General features: G+C 41.5%; 1 protein-coding gene across 1 annotated transcript in view; it reads right to left on the reverse strand.

Annotated features, from left to right (window-relative positions):
* COL9A1 (collagen type IX alpha 1 chain) overlaps positions 1–7,935 on the reverse strand; it is a 102,335-nt gene extending 94,400 nt beyond the window's left edge. Inside the window, exons 1-4 of the mRNA XM_006168292.3 lie at positions 7,922–7,935; positions 7,328–7,401; positions 5,704–5,781; positions 5,439–5,571 (exon numbers count right to left, since the gene is read on the reverse strand). Of these exons, the coding sequence (XP_006168354.1) occupies positions 5,439–5,571; positions 5,704–5,781; positions 7,328–7,401; positions 7,922–7,935 (299 nt within the window). The remainder of the gene's footprint in view (positions 1–5,438; positions 5,572–5,703; positions 5,782–7,327; positions 7,402–7,921) is intronic.
* Between the last annotated feature and the right edge of the window lie 1,661 nt (positions 7,936–9,596).

Here is a 9,596-nt window from a genome sequence, read left to right on the forward strand (position 1 = left end):
CACCACTCCCCCCCCCCGGGGGAGATAGCCACACCATAATCCCTTCTCCTCCTCCATTCTTCTCTCAGGATCTTGGGCACACACGCACATGCACCTGACGTGAGTTTAAGCCACGAGGTCTGGGACTCGAACCGCAGTCGACTACATGGGATTCCAGAGACATAACCATCACTCCAACTGCTGGTCCCACACCAATCTCTCTTTTAAAAAAGAGAATGTGAAACTCTTGTGCCCAAAGTAAAGAATACAAAGCAACCCAAAATTATGAGTCTCATAGTCTCTGAAAACAATTTCAAAATTAACAAGAATAAATTCTGATTCTATCACATTAATTCCCTATACCATAATCTTTTTACTTCTCTCACAAAGATTCTTTTTTATTTATTTATTTATTTATTTATTTATTTATTTATTTATTTATTTATTTATTTATTTTGCACTCACCAGACAGACAGAGAGAGACATAGAGACAGAAAGCGAGAAATCACCCCCCAGAGGGGATGGTCACGCCGCAATACCTTCTCCTCCATTCCCCTCTCGGGATCTTGGGCACGCACGCACATGCGCCCAGCGTGAGTTCTAAGCCACCGGGTCCAGGACGCGAAGGTAGACTTCGTGGGAGTCCAGCGACATAGCCATTACTCTAACTGCTGGTTCCCACAAAGATTCTTTTAATAGGTTCTTTTCACTGTCTCAGAACCTGTATTTTCACATAGAAATTCTCTTTAAGCCAAGACTGGCAACTCCCCGTATGGCCTGAGAGGGAGACAATCGCTATCCTCTTTGTGAGCTAGCTTTTGAATGAATAGGACACGGAGGGCAACTTAAAAAGAAAAGATCCGCTGGGGAGAAAAGACTCTCCTTAGGTGTACCACACTCTTCTGCTCTAGAGCTCCCTGCCACTGATAGACACCTAGCTAATACCTGTGCATCAGGCTCTGTTAGAGCACTCTCCATTCGCGTTTACTCCACATAACGCCCTATGACATGGTTCTTACTCTTATTTCTCATTTGAAACTGAAGGAAGTGAAACAAAGTAACCTCCCAAGAATAGACTTTACTACTTTTTGGAACTCAACATACATAGCTCAGCCCTCTGGCTCCTCTTTTTTTCTTTCTTCTCCTCCTTTTTTTTTTTTTTCTTTTTTTTTTTTTTTTTTTAATATTCCATCCTTCTCCCTTCTTCATCTCTTAATAAGCCTTACCAATAAAATAAGAGTATTTATTTATTTATTGTTTTAGGTTTTTGCCATAGGGCGCATGCACTTGCTGGAGACAAACAGAAAGAGAGAGAAAGCAAGAAATCACACCCCACCCCCCGCCACCTCCTGGGAGGATGGCCACACTGCAATCCCTTTTATTCCATTCTCCTCTTGGGATTACAGGCATGCATGCATATGTGCCTGGCATGATTTTCAAGCCACCAGACCCAGGACTCGAACTGGTCACCCATGTGGGAGGTCACGCCTTAACCACCATACCACCCACTGGCCCCACGTTTCTAGTCTTTATTGAGGCAAGGGGTCAAGGAGCTAGTGAATGAATATAAGACATTGGTTATAACCCATGTGACTGTTTAGAGTAAATATCCTCAAAGATAAGCAGGTGGTAGAGGGATTATGTGGCCTCGAGTTGATCAATGGCTGAACTGAAATAATTGCCATATAATACCTCAAATTATAGAGGAAAAATTTAAATTAGCAACAGGCTCTTGCATTGTGTTTGATTATTTTATTAAAGAAAGAAAAAACAGACTGCTAATATTCATTATCCAGTGTGATTCAGCCAGTCTCTCTCAGACTTAGATCCATCCCTTACACTTCCTCACACATACACATGCACGCACACATCCATGGACACACTGAAGATGTTTCCCTCAGGTACATGTATAATATGCTACTTTTGGTTTAAAATTCAAATGGAATGGATGATCAGGAGACTTGGGACTTCATAGTAATGTTCACACTCAACCTTAAACACTTACGCAATCATGCTGGGGTAAAGTTGTAATGTTACCTCAGCTTCACAAAGTTTACTTCTGTACTTGAGCTCTTAAGAACAGAAGGTAGAAAATATTATGGCTTTTTAAAACCAATTTGAGATCTTGTGAAGAAAAAGACATGTTCAGATCAGCAGGTGGCATGGTGTTTAAGGCGCTAGACACTCCCACATGGCTGACCATGGTTTAAGTCTTGGATCTGGTGGCTTGCTTTCTCACTTTCCTTCTCTCTGTGTGTCTGTCTTTCTCTGGTCAAATGAAAATGGTTGAATGAACAAATAAAATTAAATAAATAATTCTTTTAAAAAAAAAAAAGAAATGAACACGTTAAATATTTTTTCTGTCTGGATTTTCCTGGGTAAATTGATAAACTATTTTAAGTTTTGGTAAATCAGAACAACAAACAAACTCTCTCAAAAAAAATTAATAAATAAAAAAAAAATTTTATTGCCAGTGGGTGTGTACACTCATCAGAGACAGAAAGAACTGCCCCCCCCATGATATTGATCATGCTGCAAGTGTTTTTCCTCCATTTCTCCATCCATCAGGATTTGGGGTAGACACACACAGGTACCCAACATGTTTTTCAAGCCACTGGGTCTGGGATTCAAACTATAGTCTGCCTGTGGGATGCAGCTTTCCTTGCATAGCACTAAACTACTGCACTACAGGGCTGGTCCACAAAATTTGAAAAGTTTGCTTAATGAGCAGGCCCTATAGCCTAGTGGTTAAAGGAACCAGATACCACATGGTCAACCACAGTTTGAATCCCACTTCAGTAACCTGAAAAACGTGCCCACAATCTCAACAGGATGGAGAGGCAGAGAGGAGATTACAGAATGACCATTCCCCACTGAGGGTGCTTTCTCCCTCTCTTGGTCTCACTGTCTCTCTCTAGTAAACGCACATGCCTCTGGCAATCAAAAATAGAAGTTCATTTAAGAACACAACTAGTATTTCTGTACATGAAAAGAAAATACAAGCAAATAAAAAAAGAAAAGTCAACGTAACTGTCGTCATGCCTTTAATCTTTCTGAAGGTGAATTGAATGAATGATTTGCCAGGGTCAGTATGGAATAGCGATTAGAAGCACAACCTCAGAAACTCTGCTGCCTGGTTTGTACCCCTCCCAGTAAGCGAGCTAGCTTTTGAATGAATAGGACACGGAGGGCAACTTAAAAAGAAAAGATCCGCTGGGGAGAAAAGACTCTCCTTAGGTGTACCACACTCTTCTGCTCTAGAGCTCCCTGCCACTGATAGACACCTGGCTAATACCTGTGCATCAGGCTCTGTTAGAGCACTCTCCATTTGTTCGCGTTTACTCCACATAACGCCCTATGACATGGTTCTTACTCTTATTTCTCATTTGAAACTGAAGGAAGTGAAGCAACCTGGTTTTGGTCTAAAATTCAAATGTATTGAACTTATACTAGTAAATTAAACTTCTGATCTCAGTTCCCTCCTCCATAAAATAAGGATAATACTGTTCTTATGCCAAAGGGTTATGATGAGAATGAGATTAATAGTAAATAGTAAATGTATAAAAGTGCCAACACACTGTATTGCTGTATTATAAAATACAGTATGTTCCAAATATAAATTTCTACCTGCTATCCGGCACTATATTATATCGGGTTCTTCTAATTTGACCAAAAATTTTATTTTTTTAATTGTCAGAGGCAGGTGTACTTGCCAGAGAGAAAAAGAAAGTACCCCTCCATCGGGTGTGGTCATGCTGCAATCCTTTTTCCTCTGCCTCTCCTTCCCATCAGAATTTTGGGCATGCAAACACACATGCCTGGTGGGTGGTTTTTTATTTTTGCTATTTTTGTTTAACTTTTATTTATTACAGTTATTCTTTAACTTTGACCAGAGAGAGACAGACAGAGAGAAAGGGAGAGTAAGAAAGCAAGTACCAGGTTCAGGACCCGAACCATGGTCGGCGATGTGGGAGCCCAGCACCTCAACCATCATGCCACCTGCCAGCCCCAGCCTGGTGTGTTTTTTAAACCACCAGAGCTGAGGGAACCAGCAGTTAGCCTAATGGCTATGTCGTTGGACGCCCACGTAGTCGACCGCGGTTCGCGTCCCGGACCCGGTGGCTTAAAACTCACGCCGGGCACATGTGCGTGAGTGCCCGAGATCCCGAGAGGAGAATGGAGGAGAAGGGATTGTGGCGTGACCATCCCCCATAGGGGGTGATTTCTCGCTTTCTGTCTCTATGTCTCTCTCTGTCTGTCTGGCTAGCACACGCGCCCTATAGCGAAAACCTCTCATAAATAAATAATTAATTAATTATGTTTCTAAAAAAAAAAAAAAAAAAACCACCAGAGCTGAGATTCAAACAGCAGTGGGCAATGAGCACTTAACCACTGCTTTACAGGCCAGCTCCCAAATTTTAATTGTTGTAAATAGTTTGAGTTTATATAATATTATCTTCTTCAAATTCATTATTATGTGCCTTTACACTTTAATTTTTATCAAAGCTTTAATTTTCTTTTTTTAAAGAATTACTTGTTTCATTTCATTTTCTTTTCTTTTCTTTTTTAATTTGCTATAGGGCATGTATGAGAGAGAGACAAAGAAAGTAAGATAGCAAGCTGTCTGGTCCAGGATTCAAACCACAGTCAGCCATGTGGGAGTCCAGCACCCCAACCATCACACCACCTGCTGTCCCAAAAGCCTTAATTTTCTTGTCACCTATACCAAAGAAGTCTTAGCTTTTGTTTTGTTTTGTTTTTCAGTACAGTGAAACATATAATGATCCTAGTAATCACAAAAAAGTACATAGGTGACATTAAAAACGAAGTCCCTACAGCTCATTCATAACAATGACATGATTCAACATTTGTACATACAGTAAAGCACCTCAGTTATAAATAATCTGAAAAATGAAATTAGTTCCAAAGAAAAAGATCAATAAAGCAGAGGATTTTTAAAAAATTATTACTACCACTTTTCTATTATACTAATTTTGTTTTGCTTGTGTGTGGTATATGTCACGAGCCAGGTACTGGATGTGTGGTTCTAAATATTTCAGGACCAGTACACTTGAACAGCACCATTGTGAGCCTTCTAACCACTGTGTAGCTCCCGGTTAAATTTATGCTTAACCTCTGGCACTTTTCACACAGAGGTTTCTTTCAGTCAAATTATAGAAAAACAGAAAGCAAAGTAATAAGAACATGTTCTGAATCAATGTATCATAGTCTCAGTGCTACTCTTTTTTTCCTGGAATGGAAAGTAAATCACATACTGAAAGCATGAAGAGCAGTATTCAGGCACTGCAGAGAGGTAGATAAATAAATTCCTTCATCTTCAGATCAAATCATGATCTCCGAACACGGACCATGAGAAAACTCTCTAACATTACAAAGCTATCTATTTTCAAAAATGGATTTGTGACAGATAATTAGGTAGAATACTTTGAATAGATTACCTGGTTGGAATCCTGAAGTCCACATCACTTCCCAACTTATAAGCCACCTGTAATGCAGTTGATCCCACTACTCGCTGGATAGCTCTTCTAGATGCTGCTTTATCTACCTGGAACTGGGAAATCAGGTCAAACCCTACAGGAAGGGAAGACGAAATGGAAAACCCAAAATGAGATTGATTTTCATTCCTTTCCACGACTTTCTCAAACAGAAGCACACACCAGTTTCACAGAAAGTATGCACTGTTGATGATACATTACTACTTGCCTGGTAAGTCATCTTGGCCGATCCTGATCTTTGGACAGAGTTCATTTCCACCATTACCATTTGAATTGACAGGGAATCCTACAAAAGAGATAGCATGGCATCTTACTTCTCCTACCACAGGGATTAAAGAGCATACCAATAATAATAACTGAACAACTATTTAAAGTAAAATACACCAGTTTACTGACAAGTAGTGTGTTTGACTTTAATTCCATGACTCCATGATTATAATTAATTTGCCTTCAACTTATTCTGGCAGGGATACAAAAGGCCAAGTTGCTTTAATAATTTTTGTTGAGAGAACCAGACCCTAGTCTAGTGGTTAAGGGAGCCAGATCCCACATGGCTGATTGTGGTTCAAATTCAAGTCCCTGCAGTTTGAAAAACATGCTCGGAAACCCAACGAGATGGAGAAATGGCTGAAAAGGGATTGTGACTTGATCCCATCCCATTGGGGTGGTACTTTCTCACTCTCTTCATCTGTCTGGCAAGTGCATGCATCCTTGGCAATTAAAAAATAATCATTGGTACTGGGAAAATGTTCATTTGAGGAGGTTAAGAATTTGTTCCTCTTGGAAACAGAGCTGCATGATGTCCTGAATGGCATGGAGTCAGAAGTCTGTTTGGAAATGTTCTGGTGGCTTGGGCGAGAAAATATTCCTTACACATCACAAGTTTTAGAATTTCATTGAAAATCTAGAGCCAGCCTTGGACAAAGTCAATGGAGTTTCTCAAGAGTGAAGTTCTTAGGAATCTTTGTCAAACAGAAGAGGGGGCTGGGAGAATCTCAGGATTCGCTAATTCTGAATAAAACACAGAGGATGTACTTAATTTCATAAATTCATTCTAAAAGATTATCTCAAGAGGGAAGTTCTTAGGAATCTTTGTCAGGATTCGCTAATTCTGAATAAAACACAGAGGATGTACTTAATTTCATAAATTCATTCTAAAAGATTAAATAAGGTTCCCAACTATATTATTGCTAGCATCTTAACATTGGGAAGAATAACAAAAAGAGGAAAATAATCATGAGAAGGATTAAACCCTTGATTTGATGGAAACTCCTAAGATGCAATTTGGCGCTCCTTGTACAAGTGGGAAGGTTGTAAAGAGAGTTTTTCATCAGCACTGAAGGCTTCTTGTCCCTGTCTAACCCAAATTCCTTGCTGAAACTCCCCTGGTCACAGAGAACTTCGGCGCTCTAAATTTCAGAAAAGGCATTTTCCTGTTACAAAGCTTTGGCCTAGCCATTACAGTACACCAAAAATATTCTTTCTACCTCTTTTGACTTCAGAGCACTTTGGCCCTCCTACCTACCCATCCATCTTTCCAGTCATCTATCCCTGCATCCACGCTTCTGTCCCACATTTACAGTCACCTCCTAAACCAGGCATTGCACAAGGCAGTGGAGCACACAGATTAAGCTTCCTGCCAACTGTACTTATAGCCAGAACCTTCTTTTCCATATCTATCTTTGACCCCAGAAAACTAACAAGTAGAGTATCCCCTTGGCCAAAGCAGGATTGAAAAGTGAGGGTGGTGCCACACCCAGTCTTCAGTCAACCACAGCCCCATGTGATCATTACAAAGTGATATTTCAAAATCTAGAAACTATAGCCCTTACTTGGGCGACGCTTGACAGTTGCAGATGCCCAGGGTACCAGGAAACTGCATGCAAAGAAGAAAACTGGAATTTTCCTGTAAAGAGAGAAAAAAAAAAAAGTGACTTAAGCAAGAGTCTTTCCAAATGGGAACTATTTATAGCAAACCTAATTCATGTAGGTGATCAGATCCCAATACAGATTTGTGTTTGTTTTTCATTTTGATTTTAAAACCATACTAAGAGATTTAATGAATTCTCGCATGTCTGGCTTCCACTGTGCCTATTATTTTGTCATCTCCCTTTCTCCATAGCTACTACCTTGCCGTTACTGTACCTATGTCCTTATCCCTGAGCCCTCTGGCCCTTGATTTTCTGCCTCTTTATTTCTGTGGCTATCTCTCCTCTGTCTCTGTTTCTGCCTATCCTTTGTCTCTCACATTTGCACTCTTGTCTTTCTTTCTCATCTGTCTTTGTCTCTGTATCTCTCTCCCTCTCTGTCTCTCACCTCTCCCCTTGACTCCTCTTATCCCTCACCACTGAAAAAAACAGAGACTCTTGGTTCTGAGGGTCCCCAATCCAGTCCCCCCACCACACTTTCCAGTGCCACGGTCTTACCAGCAGTTCTTCATTTTCCCAGTTGAGTTTTGTTGGTTGCCAACAGTCCCTATGTAGAAGGGGCTGGAGGGGAGTCCCTGCCCCTCCAAGACCCCTTTACTGTCACCCTTGGATCGTGTGTTCTGGGCACAGTCTTGATCCTTCCTGCCCCTATTAGGGCTAAAAGCAGAAGGAGTGAACCGGAGGCATCTGGTAACACTTTAAACCAATGCTGGGCAAAGGGGTGGGGAGATGTGGCCCTATAAGCCCAGACCTAGCCAGGGGTGTGTCCTCAAAGCTAACAAGGTTACACTGATGGAGGGATTAACCAGGGAAAGTTTGCTGGGGAAAAAAAAAAAAAAACGTAAAATCAGGATGTGGAGAAACTCAGCAGAAAGATCCATTACAGGCTGCAATGGGAATACAGTAGAAGCTTTTAGAGCTGCTATAGGAATACAGTGGGTGCTTTTAGAGGGTTGAGGTTGCAGTAAAGAGGTGCCTGCTGGAAAGCAGAGGGCGGGAGCTTTGGTGCCTGCCCAACCTAGGTCTGAATCCTCATTTGTCCTAAAGTTTGTATGTCCTTGGACAAGTTGATTAACCTCTCTGTAACTCAGTTCCTTTACCTGTAAAATGGGTTGCAAATACCTCCATAAAACAATTGTTTCAAGAATTAAATAAGATAGCAAAGAGAGAATCTAATGTCAAAAAGTCATTATCTGGGGAACCAGCAGTTAGCATAATGACTATGTCACTGGATTCCCACCTAGTCGACCGCGGTTCGCATCCCGGACCTAGTGGCTTAGAGCTCAGGCTGGGTGCATGTGCATTCGTGCCCAAGATCCTGAGAGGAGAATGGAGGAGAAGGGATTGCGGCATGACCATCCCCCCTGGGGGGTGATTTCTCGCTTTCTGTCTCTATGTCTCTCTCTGTCTGTCTGGAGAGCGCATGCGCCCTATAGCGAAAACCTCTCAAAAAAAAAAAAAAGTCATTATCTGTTATGCCCATTGTATCCAACACTTCATTGCATGCCTCCTTCTGTCAAAAATGCGTGAAGCCTAATGACTAAATTCACACAACACCATACGGTAAAACTAAAATTATCCTCATTCTCCAGAAGAGAAAACTGAAGCACAGAAACTTAAGTAGCGTGACCAAAATTTCATGGCTGTCACTCAGTACATGTTAGCACTCTCTACTTAGTGGGTGGAAATCTGGATGAAATGTCATATCAAGCCCTCAGCTTCTTTTTTCTTAACGTCTAAGACTACCAGAATTGAGCAGAATGTCTTTGGCAGTAAGAAATGCTTTACCCTCCAGAAACAAGGCAAGAGTGAGTTCCACAGATCACAGACCTGCCTATACAGGTGATGTCCAGGTATGAGAGAGACAGTGGTGTTTTTTTTTTCCCTTTATTCCTGTCAGAGTGTGTGAACATACAAAAGAGAGACAGAAAGAGAGAGAGAGTTGCCCCTACACAAGATCTGGTCACACTGAACTCTACCCTCTGCAGTCCCTCGGCTTGTGGGATTCTGCACACTTCGGCACATGCCCGACATGTCTCCGGCTGATCTGGCACAGACACGAACCATGGTTGCCATTCAAGATCTGGCCCCCACAGCAGCGCATCACCGTTGCACCATGGAGTCAGCCCTGAAGGGGAATTACAAAACATGCCCACTGTCAAACACGCCTGTG

This window comes from Tupaia chinensis, unplaced genomic scaffold (genome assembly GCF_000334495.1).
Source record: "Tupaia chinensis unplaced genomic scaffold, TupChi_1.0 Scaffold145685_1, whole genome shotgun sequence".
NCBI classification, from domain to species: domain Eukaryota; kingdom Metazoa; phylum Chordata; class Mammalia; order Scandentia; family Tupaiidae; genus Tupaia; species Tupaia belangeri.